General features: G+C 38.4%; 1 protein-coding gene across 3 annotated transcripts in view; it reads right to left on the reverse strand.

Annotated features, from left to right (window-relative positions):
- Positions 1-15,735, reverse strand: part of LOC105839687 (NAD(+) hydrolase sarm1) — a 103,138-nt gene extending 87,403 nt beyond the window's left edge. The window contains exons 1-2 of one of the 3 annotated variants that reach the window (XM_028191437.2): positions 14,443-15,735; positions 12,610-12,803 (exon numbers count right to left, since the gene is read on the reverse strand). In XM_028191437.2, the coding sequence (XP_028047238.1) occupies positions 12,610-12,654 (45 nt within the window). In that variant the 5' untranslated portion in view covers positions 12,655-12,803; positions 14,443-15,735. Of the gene's footprint in view, positions 1-8,374; positions 9,329-12,609; positions 12,807-14,442 lie in introns of those variants that run through there. The other 2 variants (XM_028191438.2, XM_028191436.2) reach the window with 2 other exon arrangements.
- Between the last annotated feature and the right edge of the window lie 2,174 nt (positions 15,736-17,909).

The following is a 17,909-nucleotide window of genomic DNA, read 5'->3' on the forward strand; positions in this document are numbered from 1 at the left end:
CTATTACTAGTATATGGTTCCATTTGTTTCGCAATGCATTGACGTCTTCTCAATGAGGTCACAGACGTGCAATTTCAATTCCGTTGGCACACTAGGTAAGAGAGAAGCACGATACATATACCGGAAACTCTGGCATGACGTCCGAATCGACGCAGCCCACGTGCCCCTCGAGAAACTTTATGTAACATTATGTAAAAGAAAGAGAGAGAGAGAGAGAAAGAGAAAGAGAGAGAGAGAGATGCAAAGAAGTCAAAAAAAGAAGGAAGAAGCGGAGGCATTGTATCTTCTTGAATAGCAAATGCAACTAATAAGTATTCCTATGCAATCGCACATGTGAATTATGTACGCGTGTAAATTCATTCGAATCTTTTTTCACGTAATATATTTTTCATATAAATAATAATATTAATAGCGTTTTCGACCGACCTGAGTTAATCGCTCCGGAAGCGACTAATAACGTCATAAAGCCAATTATTTTTCTGAAGAATAGTATAACTCTGATTGGCCAGTTCTAGAGGAAAAGAACCTGAGACGAATTAATCCAGCTCCGGTCGAAAACGCCATAAGTTTATATACTTTAAATATTAAAGTCTATAAAAGATAAGATGCAAAAGTCAAATTGTGTCGCTTGAGAATATCTATATTTGCTGACATGTATTCACAAAGCAGAAAGAGAAAGAGAGACACAGGACCCCAGTCCAACCCCTTTAAAATAGATTCGTCTTCTCTCATCGTGGGACGGCGTCTATTTCAGTATCGCTTTGGTTCTCGAAATAAAGTCCGTGATTCACGCCATTCTGTTTGATGTACCCCGGTAATAACAGTGACGATTAACATTTTCCTCATCACCATTACGTCCAAATTCAATTCTTTACAACTACACAATCATCTCGTAACGATAAAACTAGCATTATACTGATAATTGCATACTAGTTTTATAATTCTATTTTATAGTTTCGTATCAGTTACATAATTCTAAAGTAATTATAATTCTAGAATAATTTTACCACGATAATTTTATAGCGTTTTGATTAAGAGATTATCTTGTTCGATATGAAAAAACAGTAGCAACGATGTAACAACTGATAAAACGAAATGTCAACGATTAATTCTAATTATGAATCAAAGCCGGCTGCGTGACAGTATATCGAATATCTCGAATATTATCGGCGTGTCAAACGGAAAAGAAACGCTATCGATCGCGAATTAATTAACGTCAATACGAATGTCGATGAGAATTGAGATCATTTAGAAACAGGATCTCGCCTTGAGATGCAATCGCAATCGAATTTATTAAATCGACCGACTTGTAGATTTCATAAACGAGAAAAATAAAAGAAACGGTAACACGAAACGTGAGAAACATCGCAACGTTGTCACGCACATCCCGCACGTGTTCGCGCGCATCTGCGTGTGCACTGACATCATTTGAATAGACGTTATCAAACAAGCCCTAAGAAATTTAAATATTAATCATCCAATTAACTTTAATAGCACAAATAAACAAGTGAAATAAGATTAATCCACTCATTAAGAAATCTTGTAATTTCGTTAAATAATCTCATTAGATCTCATAATTCAAATGTCCTGAATTTCATGTTGGGAGTATTTAAATTCTAACTTAAATATCTAAATTGCAAGTTAACTTTTCAAAAACCAAATGCAGAGCGTCGAAAAAGTATGCATTATTTAAATAAAATCATCAAAAAAATATTTTTTTGTGCCGTTATAAATTTCCAAGTTAAACTTCATCCCAGTCCCAAGTCTTTTCCGTCTCCGTAAAGTAAACGGGAGCTAAAAGAATGCCGGGTTCGCAGACGGAAAATTCAAGCTCCGTCGAGAGTCGATTTGTAACCGGTCAACCGCGATCGTTTTAAATCACGTCCGGTCGCCCACGCGAGAGTGAGCGTGTAGTATGCGCGCGAATGAAACGAAACGGGCGAGCACGATTTCATTCATGCGCGACCCACTTAAATTTCATTCAACGATCGACTCGGGCCTTCTCGCCGGTATATACGGTATGCTATACCTGTCCTTTCTCTCGAACATGATGTCTGTTTGCCTTCGGAACCGTGGAATTACGAGTCAACGCGATATCTCTCAGTTCCAACGAATTTCAAACGCATCTAAAAGTCCCCATTTATTTTTTATTCTATAAACTATTTCTGTCTATAATCTAATATTAAGGTACTTTAAGCAACAGAGAAAGAGAGAGAGGGAGACTAATAAAAAAAAGTTACAAATAACAGTAATTAATTGTACATAACTTCTAGAATTTAATAAATTAATAATTGCATTTTAATCTGTTTCATTTATATCCGTTAATTTAATATTGATTGTTCCGGTCGTCACCGATATCACATTTGTGTGCGACAATAACTATGATTCCATTTGTCTCGACTGTCGCCACGATAAGACACTGTGAACGGCATTTGATATCGTGAATCATTTTACTAAAAAACCAGATGCTGATAGTGCAACAATGTTCGAGAACATGACGCAGATAACCGATCGGAGGTTGTTTAAATCGCGGAAATGGTCCACGCCTGGTTTCATGCACGTGCATACGTAACAAAATAAGTAATTGAACATAAATACTAAATTAATAATTTTTTAATGCATTATTAATAAAACATTATTAATTGCTCAAAATAATAAATTTCTTGTAATCATAGAAGCTGATAGATGATATACAGAAATTACGATAATTTAATATACTATCTGAAAATAAACTTTTTTATTTATTCGCTAATAATGATGACTACTGTAAGGTCTTCGAGACTGCGCGTGGAAAAAGAAGAAACATCTGACTACATTCGATTGCGAAATTCGGGATCGACGATCGTCGAGATTGCAAATCGATGAAGCGTGGTTAATCTTAATCCCCGATAATTATGGCGATAATTATCAGGGATTGCGCGTGAATTGTTCATAGTTATCTGTTATGCAGCTACTTTCACTGTCGCCGATACGGCAGCCATTGTATGTATATAACCCGCGACATCTCAAAGACCGGTATTCTAAGTGCGATTTGCATAAACTATCGCGGCTCTCCGGAAAACGCATTCCAGCCACTTAAAATAATTATTCCTATATTTATTTTTTTTTTTTTGCTTGAGACGCTACAATTTGTCGCTATTAGCGACGCTATTACTTATTTCTCCGGCAATTTTCTCTAGCTCAAATCCTGCATGGATCAATCGAACACGTAAAAACTCGAACTCTCTCTCTCGTCGACAATTCTTCATTCTCATTAAAGAATCCTGCTACACTAGGTATAACTGCTAAATCGTAATTCCATTATAATATTAAAGACTCATTTTCTGCATGCAGCAGCCTGATTTATATGCTATTAATAATTATCATCTAATAACAAATTGTGATTTCGTATAATCGAGAAATATCTGACATACCGTAGCTCGATCATTATCACATTTGTATTTGAATTTGAAATTTAATACTAATTTTAATACTAATTTTAATTATAATTTTCAAACAATATAACTGAATAGTAATTATTTTGTAAAAATTACTTATATGTTCACACATACAAAATGTTCTTCAGATGTAATTGTAAAAGTTAATTTAATCGATTTAATCTGTAATATCTAATAATACTTAAGTATTATTGTTGATTGATTCTACAGATTTTACCATCGCCACTTTATACCCGGCGATCATGAGCAGCTTAAGCAAATATTAATTATTAAGGCAAGCGTGTATCGCGATCGTATCTCTGGGAAAAATCGACTTCATTACAACGTACGCTCGTGCTAAATGGAAGCTTAGATGCAAGTTTATCTGATCGTACGTTGCGTTACAACGTTCAATCAGCGTTGCATTAATGCCCGCCAATGCAACCTTTTAAGTCTCACATCTCTCATTAGTATAATTTCAGACTTCGCGTTAAAATCGCCGCGCAGTTATGTCGACGATGATCGAAGGATCGTCATTGTTCGACGACGGTAATCATTACTGGCGATCGAGAGATCGAGGCTCGATACGCCATAGACCTCCTTGATTTCTTCGTTTGTCTTTCTCCCTTTCTCCCTATCTCTCGAGATACATTTCTCGCTCGAAACGTTTTGTCACATGTAATCTCGTCATCATTTCATTACACGATTTACGCATTAAACGGTCGGGATGTATTGACGCCACAAGGACAGAGTCTCGTAGCTTTAGCGCCGAAGATAGAACATAAATCGCAGATTAGGTCGAAGGTCGGATTACTAATCGGCTTTCCTTTTATCGATTTATCATCGACGGTACTCCAGACCACTTACCATCAATTATATCAGCTGGTGTTTACAAGCTACTAAGATAATTCACCCCTTTCATTAATGCGAGATTTATGAGAGGAGGCATTGGCATTTGACATTAATTAATAATAATTTTGTAATATTAATGTTAAAAAGCAATATATAATATCACGGATTCTGGAATTTAAGATGTATACATTAAAAAAATAAAAATTTGTGTATGTAATTAGAAATACGTACAATCAACATTCGATTATTGTTTTAAGAACATTGATTAAAGAACATTTCTAAAAAATCACCCTAAACGCAATTCTGTTTCAATACCTATTTTCTGTCATATATCTACCACGTCTATTTTTATTATTAAAAAAAATGTTCAACTCCCAGTTTAGAGGAAATAATTTTCTAAAATATTCCTCGGTAGTTTATTGTGAAAAAAAAATTATTCGACTACCATAACAAATTATTTAAAATGGATCTCTTAAGTAAGATTTATGAAGTCTAAAGCGTCTATACGAATAAAATCACTCGTCAATCACAATCTCCCGCCATTCTCCTCGGTGCTAAAAGTCATGCAACAATCACGTACACACGTCGTTCGTATAGCGACACGCATAATTTCATAACGTTCGCGGGGAGTCACCGGAGGAAAAATTGTCATTAGCGTTTAGCCGTCGCGTTTCCATCCCGAATCTCATAAATAATTCAAGACGCCGCGGGCGCGATCTTTATTGGTTTCACGTAAAAAAAAAAAAAAAAAAGAAACGGAAAAGTAATAAACGATGAAAATGTCGGCCAAGGCTGACGCTGCCGCCAGGCGTGGGTGGCATGTTTGCAACGTTAAATGCGCGTTAATGACGCATCGCCGGCGGCTGCATCTGCCGATTTTGAAAAATCTCCGACGCCGGTAGATCTGCATGCATAATGCCGGATATCGTTGCGAGGAAGCAGAAAAAAAATTGCGACTCGCGGCATGAGTTTCTGTTTGTTATCGCGCACGATAACGTCCGCATTTCATGAACCGCCTTGCAAATATCGCGAATATTGCGCATACAAAATCGAAGTTCAACCGGATAAAAAACGATATATACATTAAAAGTATTTTATATTCTCTATTGATCGTATTAAAATAAATATCATAATTTAGTAAATTGAATTAAAATTTACCGCCAAATAAAATATTCTCGAATTTAACCGGACTCTCTTACTTAATTTTTCCGTCACAAAAATAGCAAGCGCGAATAAATTTCAATCAATATCTAGGTAATAGAAAATTTAAAGAATTGTTTTCGGAGTTTAAACGTGACCGATGCAAATAGATAAGGAAATTAAAATCGTACAGATTGAAATTCCAAAGTTTAAAATGTAAATTTATCGGTCACGTACGGAACTCATTTGATTTCTTAGTCGTTATCGATAAATCTGTAGTGTTGGCAAGTCATTATTCTCGCACGCGTGAAAAGAGCGAAATGACCGGCGTTAATAACAAATCGCCGTCGGTAATTTTTGAAAACACGTACGCCATTTACATGTCGATATGCATAGGTTGCCACATTAGCTATTCCAAGGAGACATCGCAATCGTACGTGTAACTCTAATTCACAATTTTATTCAATTATGGTGTACGAATGCTTCTCTCTCTCTCTCTCTTTCTCTCTTTTTCTCTTGGCTCGTTTCAGATCGTTATCGTATAACTGTTCGGTCAGTCGCATTTGCCACAATCATGATTGATATGATCTGTATGATCTAACTTTAAAGTCTGACTTTCAACTTTAAAATTAATTATTTCACATCAATTGTACGTAATAAAGATTTTTTACGAATATTACAAATAGATATTTCAAAAAAAGTCAAACATATTTAATTTTAAGACGCACTTATGTTCAATGCATTTAGTTAAAATGTTTATGTTATTTAATAACTTCTCACCAAATTTATTGAGTTATTACAAAATAATGTAGTTACTAGTGAATTGTCGTATTAATTTTTTTTATGCCTATGCAGATGACTCGCATAATTCTTACATCGTGGCGAGATGAGTTTGTCTTGTAAATATTGACTGTGACTTGACGTAACAATGTTCGGTCTTCGCGCATTTATAGTCGACAATTGCAATCGCGAAATTAGATAATTAAGTCGTAAAAAAAAGGTAGTCAAGTTTTCGTCATCAGATAACAATAATCACAGACGAGCATATGGGAAAAATATCAGACAAATATAAATCCGACGGTTACCTTCTTTTTTTTTTTAGGATGGCTTAATTGTCGAAGGTGCTGAAAAAGTGTTTGCGAAAGCGGAAATAAATACTGACATTGCGACGAAATAGCTGTGAGTTATCGCAATCGTCTCGCCCGGGATTTTCCCGAACGTCTGTTTACTATCTGTACACGAAGAGACAGATTACGATTAATCGCAAGCGATCCGTAAGGTTGAGCTCGATAAGAGTCGACCTATCTTTTATGTACACTGATATTAACAAAATATTCTAATATAAGCAAATTATTGACGAAATGACAAAAGTAATCTTTACTTATCCTTATAAAAATATAGAAATGAGCAGAGAGTATGAAATTGGCCAGCAATTAATACTTATTTTAAGTATTAGAAACATTGCTGTGAGTACTTTCAATACACAACATAAGTAATAATTACTGGCTAATTTAATACTGTACAATATTATATTTTTATAAGAGTTTTTATAAGAGATGCTTTGTGCATACGAGTGTATGGATAAATGAATCCTTTTAAAGAATATATACACATTTTAAAATGTATGTATAAAATTCAGACCTTACTCACACACAAAATATTATTAATATAATTGTCGGTAATTATGAGAATAGTCTAACAATAAGTCAAAAATCTAAAAAAAATAAATTTATCCTACATTTATTATTTTAATGAAGATTAAAAAATGCAACACACAAAATATGAGATAAATTTCTTTTAGATTCTTTATTTAAACTATTTTCATAATTACCAACAAAATTATTGTAATATTAAAACCACTGTGGTTTGCGGATTTAAATCCTCCGGATTATTTCTTTATGAAATCAAGAAAAATCAGTGGTTCCCGTCGATCAATCCAAACCATTAACGATTGCATTAAAATAATAACATTAGAAGTGATGAGTTAGTTTTTCCTTGTCTTGTGTCTCTACAATACTACAGGTTATCCAACTTACAACCTTCAATCTGTACAATTTTTAAAATTTTTGCTAACACTTTGAAATGTGACTCGTGCACGCTTAAGCACAGATTTTCTGCATAACGCATAATCAATCAATCAGAGTTGTCTATTTCCTTCTCCGGGATAGAAGTAAAGGCCTCTGATTGGTTGATTTTTTTATGCGTTATACACTATGCGTTATGCAAAAGTCTGTGCTGCAGCCTTTAAGGGCGGGAGCACATATTTTCGCGTAGCGCATAATGCATAGCACAAGATCGCTAAACCAATGAGCGATCGGCATAACGTCGCCATGTTGCTCTCTGAATGAGACGTCTTCTGCTTGTGCTTACGCGTTACACAGCCCTGAATGTTGGGCGATTTAATTCCACACACCCCGTCGCGAGCGTGTTGTACACGCGCGCGGATTCGGATAATGCAAAAAAATGTTCTACCTATCTCACGCACGAGCGACGCCGATAAGTCTCTCCCGCGGAAGGTGAAAGGAAACCGCATGTTTAAAGCTTACAGGAGGAAGAGAACCGGTTCCCCTCGCTCGCAACGGGGGCCGTACGTTGCATCGAGCGTGCGCGCTCTCATTTGCCTGGGCTCGGAAAAGAAACTCGAGATCGTTAAAAAAATACGCCTCTAAACGTACGACGACGTGGTCCGTTGCGGCGACGACGTACGGCGCATTCACAAACGAGATTTTGCAAGTCGCCCCGCGCTTTCAAATGATAATAATAATTTAAATCGGCAACTGTACCCGTCGTAATTTTAGACGTTACGTAAAAAGCGTGCCGTATATAACGTAAGAAATAAGTTTGACTCAGTTAACCTTAAATCAAAGCTTAAGTCAAAACGGAGAGAATGGCGAGAGAGACGCGGGGAAAGGGAGTCGAAAAATATATACGAGCTGTGATAAAGTTTCGAGATATAACCTACGTACCAATCGATTCCTGTAGTTCAGGGGAGCATCGTGACCGATGTTCCTGCGATGGAGCTGCTTCACAGTCCTCGGTGGCGCCGTGGTACGCATTTTCGATGTGTGTGTGTGTGTGTGTGTCTCTCTCTCCCTCTTCTCACAATCTCTTCTCCGATTCACCGCCACATCACACGCGACGCAACGAGCACTGTCGATTATCGGTACTATTGCCGGTATCAGCCGAACGCGCGCACTTTGGCCCTACTGGAGGAGAAACGACGATCGGAGCGGAGCAACGAGAACGCGCGGGAATCGCGAAGGAATGAGGAACGAGACACATTCACGCGGATTCACCTGTGGCCGTGCGCGTGCCGTGCGCCACACAACAAACGTCGAAGCACTGATCTCCAATCCGCATAAACAACGCGCGCGCGAGCGGAGGCACCTCCGTTGGCAACACGTAATTCGGCGGGGACAATAAACGCGCGCGGTGTCCCGCGCGCCACCGGAGTGTGTTACGTCACGTGAGCGCGCGCGCGCGCGCACAACTCCTTCCCTCCTTCGCCGCCTCTCGCACGCCTACGTGTTGCGTTCCGACGAGCGAGCGAACGAACGAGCGCCTGCGAGAGATGAAAACAAACGAACGACCTATCCCCCGCACGCGTGCAACAGGCGAGGATTACGACGCCGTCGCCGATCGGCGATTCGAAGCGTCGCTGCTGCCCGTTGTCGCGATAACGTCGCGGTCGCTCGCGGGACACGGTACCACGGCGTAACTGGCACCGAAAAGTCGAGTCGTCGATTTTCGCCTCGCGCGCGGAATCGCGCGAATCACTGGCGAACGCGACTGACGAGCGAGCGAGCGAGCGAGCACACGGGCTAGCGAGCGTACAAACACGATGCAGCGGAGACGAGATCGAAACGCGAGGATCGGGAAACGAGAGAAACGTATACGATTTCGTCTTTTCGACGTGGCCGCCGGCATCGCACTGAAGTCGGCGGCGACGCGCGATCCGTCCGCTCCGCTCTCGCGGCTCACTTCGCGCGGCTCGCGCCTGCTGGCTTCCCGCCGGCCGGCTGGCAATTCAAATCCGTTGGCGCCCGCGCGACGACCAACGCGAATCGCCTACGAGTTGGCGTTGACGCGACCGGCGTGCGAGTGCGAATAATGATTAGAGAGGAGCGTACATACAACGCATTTAGAAATAAATAAAATATTCTTCCGGTTGGATTGCCGTAACAACACACGCGCGCGCGCGCGTACATTTGGCTAGTGTGTAGTATTTATTAAATACATGTATAGAGAATAGATTTTTAGTTTTGCAATACTTGAGGAGCGTCATTTATATTTAATATTTGATAAACAAGAATTAAACGATTCCAAGAGCGTTGCGAGCGTTAAGTGTAACGCGTTCAGAATATCATCTCATGTGAACAGATCAACAGATACATTAACGCAATCGTTCTTACGAATTACTTTTAATTTACGAGCAATATCGCGTGTTATGCATTATGATTGAACATGGGCATTTAGTAAACTGCTTCTCATGGCGTTCGGGCAACTTAACCGTAGCTTAATTTTAAATTGAATTCAATTTCCACGTCGGATTCGTATCTACTTGGAAATAAAAATAATTTACATCTGTATATTCATGTTATATTGCGCGAAATGTAAAATATATATTTTAATTTAATATATAAATGTTAATTAAGTATACTTTTCTTCGCTACCTTTCCTTTTCGCCGCCGATTTTTACGCGCTTTCACCTGGCCGATAATACGGGTATTAAAGATCCTGGCAGAAAATTAATCGCGTGCGAAATTATTTGCATCAATTGCCAATTACCATAAAGAATACTTTACGACGCGGCGATAATTTAAAGTTACTAATATTGGTCAATGCGATTGACAATATTGATAATTCCATGAAATGCTATACGATAAATGCGAGATTAACAGTAATTAAACCGGCGCTTTAATTTATATTAATTTAAATAATACATAATATTCGTACACAGGTGAAAGATCGAGACTTGGCATTAAATCAACGTTTAATAGATAAGCAGAGAGTGAAGCAGAGATATAATACAAAGATGCAAGTCGAGACAGGTAAAATGAATAGAGAGCTGGAAGTAAAACTGCATCAACAGCGTGAACATCTTCAGGTAATTATTTATATTACCAGAATTTATTAAGAGTTTTAATCATATTGTTTTCAAATTTTAACAGAATTAGGTATTGTTAATTCTTATTTTTCCGAATTGAACTTAAATACGGTAATAATAATGCAAATTTCGTGAAATGAAGTAGTGAAGTTGAAACTTTTGCCAAAAAAGTTTCCTGTTCGAAAACGAAGGATGTCACAAGAATAATACAATGCGTTTTCTTTCATAAGCCTTCGCAACATCACGCGCGTCATAAACGCGTTATGCGTAAACAGAAGGTGTCGTAACAAAATTATAAACAGGCTTTATCACTGGACATTAAATTTATTCGGTGTCGCGGGTTTAATGGAACAGTTGTTCAATGTTAATTACACCACTGAACGAAGGGGAAACTTTTTAGAGAAAGTCAAGTCTTTGGCATATAGCATGTGATAAAGTGTCGTGGATTTTCACCAATATGTCAAAAAATGTATAACGACCATGTAACTTTTTCGCTAGGAAGAACATACGAAAAGTAAAGAATTTCTCCATTAACTTCAGTGATAAAAATATTCATTTCTCACACTTTCGCTCTGGAGTTAAAGTTACATAATCGCTCAAAAGTATTATAAAATGTTTTTTGCGCAAGTAAAATTTTTTGTATAATTTATTTAAAAATTTAACAAAGTTAAAGAAATAAAATACCGATGATATTTCTACAATTTGTAGAATATATATTAATAACTATTTATCATTACCTAAAAAGAATTTTTTTTATATCTACATATAATAATTTCTTTGCATAGCTCGTAACGTCGAAATATTATTAGCTACCACAACAGCTAGCTATTTATATATTAAACTTTTATTATCATTAGTTTAGGATTTTATTCGAAATTCATATGATAATTTCTTGGTATATCAGAACTGCTAATTAACTACGAGCCATCGGCGACTTTTAGCATTCCATAAATTCGATGATGAATTTTAAAGAACTTATTTTAGTCGACGTCTATTTTCAGAGATAGAGATCGATATATATCGTACGCCGTGCGATCACTCGTTTATTCTCGATTCGAAGGCCACGTGCCCGTTCCGTCGCGCGCAGCAGTTGCAAAATGCATTACGATGTTTATCGTAATGAAAGCTAGAAGAAAACCGGAGTTCTTTCCCTCCTCTCGTGGGGGCGCCCGTTTATCCCGTTTCCCATGGGTATCTCCTTATATAACGTGCGTTTTTTGCGCTCATACGCACGACGATAGATCTAACGAAGCCGCGATCGACAGGCTGCGCAATCGATCGTTACTAACTACCGGCGGATTCCTCTCTCGTCGTGGAAAAAAAAAAGTAACGACCGTAACACATTGCGTACCGGTGACCTTTAAACTCTCGTCCTTCTCCCACAGAACTTATCCGCCTCTTTCGCGGAATCGCGAAAGGATAGACTGGTCCATTCGAATTAGCAGGCAGACGATAATTAACTCTATAGACCCTCGTGGAGATCCCAAATAATTTCGATTGGAAAATTTTAGAGAACGCAATTTGCGGGAAGTCGAGAAGGAAGGCACTTCACACTTCGAACGTGTAAAGAATTTTGCCGCAGAACCGAGTCTGAATCCGGTGGATTCGAGAGAATCTTAGTGTTTCTTATGCAGAGTTTATAATGGCAGTAGTAGTAAGGTTGTCAATAAAAACTGACCAATTATACTTGAGTGTGAGAAGAATAATCGAATATAATTGATCAATTCTTATGGTTTACGGTTTACAACTTTACTACTACCGCCATTGTAGACCTTGCATTAGGGCCTAAATGCAATGCCAGGCAACAGGCAATAGGAACAGAAATAATGAGAGAGAGAGAGAAAGAGAGAAAGGATCTTCTTCTCTCTTTCTCTCTTTCTTTATTTTTTGTTCCTATTGCCTGTTGCCTAGCATTGTGTTTAGGTCTTTACAGGTGCTAAGTATTTATAATTGCGGATCTCTTATCGCAATCTAGTATCTTGCTTCAGATGGACAGCGTGCTGCCATCTTTTACAAATACTAGGAAATACCGGCGACGAGCGGGCCGTTCGCGCGTCTTATCAGCGTCACATCCCGAATACTTGCCCCACATACCTTTTTGTTGCGATACGCGCAGCAGGACGATGATCCGTTGCCCATGATTCCCGCGTTCGATCCCGATCACCCGCGTTAGGCCGCCGCGACTTTTTCATCTGCGCCGCTCCTCGTAGCATCACCCGGCTCTTCGTCGGCAGCTTCCCTCCTCGCGGGTCTCGTCCTCGTCATCCCGATCACGCGCGCATCAGAACCTGCTTCGTGAAAGTTGTCGTACATCAGCGTCTTTTTTTTTCTTTCTTATCAAGAATCACAACGCCGAAACTTCAATCCTTTTCGAACGCGCAAAGCAATCGTTCGTCTTTCTCTTTTATCAGGTTTTTTAAATTATTTTTTTATGTTGTTTGACGAAATATATGAAATCTTAATAGAAAAAAAGAGAGCGAGGGAGAGCGATAGATTAAAAAGGTGAAAAAATGTTGGCGTGCGCCATAAACGGAGCGCGGCTACTATTAAGATCTTAATCGCATGGCTAATTGATCGCGCTTGCAACATTTTAATTAATGTTCCCCTTAATTTGCCTTGCCAGTCGCGCTATTTGTCTTAATATTCTGCACAACGCACACGCAACACTTGCCACGTTTTTTTTAACAAACATCACGAATTAATCAATAATATTGATTTAACGCAAAGCAAGACGCAAGGCTATTCGTATCAATAGAGTTTTAATTAAAAAAGCAAAAGAGAGAGATTTACGTGTATTTTTTAATGAGAAAGTTATAAATAAAAGGAAAAAAACTAAAATTTATTACCTTAATTTTAATCTTATAGAGATTTAAAAAAAAATTAATTTACAATGCGAATGAAGCATTCAATCAATTATATTACATTACGTTTTCAATTATAATAAAGCGCAATCATATTGTTTTATTATTTGTATATTATTTGTATATTAATTTTGAATAAACTTTTATAATAATCGCTTGGCAATATTCTTACACATCATCCAATCATTTTTTTTTACCAATGTCCATGATTAATGATCCACAAGTATTGACAGCTGCCAGAAACTTCTTTTTTTGTTCAATAAAAATAGAACGTGACGGGATCTCTAAACTCTTTTTAAACTCAAAGTCTTTTTTTGCGTTCTTTGATTAAAATATCACTATTTATTGCCTCTTAAAATATTCTACAAATAGTGATGATAGAGTCCTTTGTTAGTTTTCTTTCTCTGAAATTATATATTATTATCTTATGCTTTCTTTTTTAATGGAGACATCTTGTTATTAATAATAATATTATTTATCGCAAGTTTGAGGTGCAAAACTACTACAACTGATCATTCACAAGTTGTTCTATTCTTTTATAACTCGCAAATTATAAAAATGTTTGTGTATCTTTGCACACTTCAATGAAAACTGTTTTCAAAAGAAAAAGGAAGAAAAATGTTTAAAAATAAAAAGAGACAATGTGTGTGCCGTTCTATTCAATGATAATTGAGATCGCCCCTGTCTTTCTATATTTCAAAATATTGCGCTCAGACGGAAAGGTCAAAAAGAGAGGAAAACATACTAATCCGAGTTGTAAAATCGATCGGTTGTAGTACCTACATCGATTCCCAACTTGGAGCTGGGAACAACATCTTTATTATTCGCAGATAAGAGTATCGCGTGTATTTAAAAAAAATTCCCTGATAAAATCCGAATAATAATCCAGTGTACAGAGAGCTCAATGTTGATTCCTACCTATATACGTTCACATAATCTTTACTGGCATGCAGGCGAGATTTTCGCTTTCATACATACTTGGTATACTAAAATCGCAACTCATAAGTTAAAACAATGCAGCGGGGAAAAACGATTAATCGTTATATTTCGTTCAATTTTCAGTTACCAGTGAATTCATTTGTCTCGTGTCCCACGCAGCGATGATCCTACTGGAACTATAGTTAAGAAGTCTGGAGTAAAACACAGGCACGATTCGATCCGCGCGATTTCGGATTAATCGCGCGCGTCCGCGAACCGACGTGACGCAACGCAATTTTCGAGCACGCGGTGCCACGCGATAACGGTACTCGCGTGTGTCACGCACGTGTGTCGTCTCGCCGGACGCGCACGACGACGTCCCGGTACGACGCGGCGACTTCCAAAAACTGCCGGCCGCTGCCGAATAATCGTAAGAAGGTCCTGGTTCCTCGCGCGCGCTTCACGGCAGGCCGACACGCGCGTGTTTACGCGTGCGCGCGTGCGAAACGGCCGGTCGAGCGCACGGTACCAATATCGCCATACTGGCGAGTCACCGCTTTATTTTCCACCGTTACATCACTGTACGTCGCGTCGCGCCGGCGATGGCTTATTAGCATAGCGATGCTTCGAGACATCGGGCAACGAGTCGCGCGGCCTCACGACGGCAACGCGTCGCTCTTATCGCACGCACGCGAAATAAACTCCTTCCCCGCGCACGCGAAACTGCAAGACTCGCACGCGTACAATAAATCTGCATAGGATGCAGATTGCGATTCGGCGCGCGACACGACCGGCCCGAACCGATCGGAAGTTGTGCGCGTCATGAAACTCGATGCCGAAAGACGATATCTTTATTTTTGACAGGTTTTAATTTAGGAAAAGATAACGATTGCGCTTAATTCCGTTTTGGTAAAAAATTCATCATCGTTGTTCTCACATTTTATAGACACGTAACGTATTTTTTTTTTTTACAATACCTTAAAACTCATTAAAATTGTCAGTTTTTCGAGGCTGTTGCGATCAAGTATTGTTTTGAATGGCGGATGAACATTGGAATTACAAATCTCGAAAAAAATACCTCGGAAAAACGGACGCGCAATTTCAGAAGAGACACGACGCCACAACAAATGCATCATGCGATGCGCCCGTCGCGCTACTGACACCGCTGCATCTCGCGTTCAGCCACGTGCTGGCCGTAAACATCGGCTTACGTCAGGCGCGATACGAAAACCCGTTTTGTCAATGAAAGGATCACGATGGCGCGGTAGCATTTTGCATACGCAAAACAGTAGTCGCGTCACGTGGGCGAACTGTTTGAGGAACACGAAGATTCAGATCAAATCGATGTTCGTGGGCGTTTGACATCGCGGATTAACAACTTCATGTCGGAAGTCACTTCGTCAAACATCGAAAGAAAAAAAAAAAGGAAAAATGACAATAATTATGTCAAAAGTACTTTTTTTTAATGATATAAGCGATTTACATTTTCTTAACTGATAATTTAAAATATATTAAATAAAATGGCGATAAAAAATTCTATACTATAGCCAAAAGTACGCAAACTGTATTTCTTTAAATAAAACTTAAAAGAAACCAAAGCAGGTGAGCTCTTTCATAATTGAAAATTGTATTGTCTTCTTTATTCAGTAAGCATTTTTTCAATATTTATAATTACGGTAAAGATCACCGTAAGATCTTTTACAATAACACGAATGTCGTAATTTAAATTTGCTATGCAAGCAGACTTTCAGAGGCGGGGGATAATGAAAGAACGGCAGACATTTTTTATCAAAACATGTATAACGATTTATTGAGGATCTATCCAAGCATGTTAAATTTCTTGAAATGCAGGTACCTATCTATATCTACTCGCTAATATTACACCAGACGCGCAATTTTACTCGAAAAATCGACCGTGCGTACGCATACGGTCCGTGCCTAATTTAGAAGGAGAGTTGTGTTTTGTGGAGTCACCTCTTTTTTCCTCTTTTCCTTTATTATTTTCACGTCGAACTATCTTTTTCGCCGGCACGATCGACGGCCGTGTATACGTGTGTGTATGTGTGTGACATGTAGAAATGGACGACGGCTAAAAAACGACGATATCTGTTTGCCTGTTGGCTCCTGCTACGGTAATGATAATTCTGTACATTACGTTTAAGATGCGCTACAAAAGTGTAACTTAATTCTTTCCCCTTGGTCGATATCGCGGAAGGAAAGGAACAGTCTTCTTCGTGGCTCTTTTTCGCGACCGCGAAAAAAATTGGCCAACGGCGCGCTTACATTGCACGATTTTCGAGCGAGATCGTATAACATCGATTCGTATAAATTATGTTAATGTCCGCTAATTTTCTCGATCAATCGAAAGTGTTTGTACAAAATTTTATGATAACGTTGATTATTTTTTTACCATTCATTTGCTACGATAAGAGATCATTCGTAATCGTTTGGTTTTGGAAGGATAAATTATTATAATCCGATCTCGCCTGATGCTCCATAATTTTTTAATCGATATATTGTTAACGATATCGCAGTACAATCGTGCGGTATAAACGCGCCATTATCGAGATTGATCGCCGATCGCGATCGTGCCGGCCGCCGCAATAAATCTGCGGGATGGATCAGCTTACAATAGTTTTGATTGCCAGTCTTCGGTACTATGTGTTTTCCTTTGTATAATCGTTTCTCGGATATAGATGTTCTCTGCGTTCATCGAAAGGCCGAATACTGTGATTGCCGGATGGCCGATTAAACTCTCGGCAGATCTTCGTCACATTCGAATGACATCAAGTTTTTCACAGTTACATAGAAATTGGTCTCAATTAGTACATGGCAATAAAAAACACGTTTCTTATCAAATTTTATTTATAGATTCTCAAACAAAAAATAATTAATTTATCTTTAATTTTATAAGTAATTAATAAATTTATCAAATAAAATTTTATGCTAATTTAAATTTCTCTTTATTATTTCACAATATTTATAGCAAAATGTCATATGAAATGACAAAGAAACAAGATATTGAATAACACAAAAAGTACAAATTTTAATATACTTTAATAATTTTTTTATATTAAAAAAAGAAAATATGTCGATGTAATTGATGCGCGAGCTACTCTTGACGAAAGATTGAGAGTTACGTCGATTCGGCATCATCTCCTATGTTATTCATCTTTTTTGATTTGGAAAACACGTGCTTTGATTTCACGTCATTCGTGACGCGACTCATAAATGACTCAGCTCGATACTTGGTAATCGATAATTCAGAAAGGCTGGGGATCGGATATCCCGATGGGATAAGGTTCCGCTCTCCACGACGATGCGAGAGTGCATCACGTATCGAGAGAGACGTGATCGACCGCCCAAGAGAAACAAACCTTTCCGACAATCCGAGCGACGAAGGGGCAGTTTGTTTTGCAATTCGATTCAATTCAATTATCGCAATTATATCCGCTCGATTAACGGGATTAATGAATGCGTCGATTTATCGGATTTGGTATTTTCAAGTGTGACTTCCTCCACGAAGATTTACAGCTAGTACCAGAAGAAACGAGTGCCCGGGATCGATTCTGTTTCTTGCGTCTTGCAACTAATGTTCGGGTAAGTATAACAATT

This window comes from Monomorium pharaonis, chromosome 11, assembly GCF_013373865.1.
Source record: "Monomorium pharaonis isolate MP-MQ-018 chromosome 11, ASM1337386v2, whole genome shotgun sequence".
Lineage (NCBI taxonomy): Eukaryota > Metazoa > Arthropoda > Insecta > Hymenoptera > Formicidae > Monomorium > Monomorium pharaonis.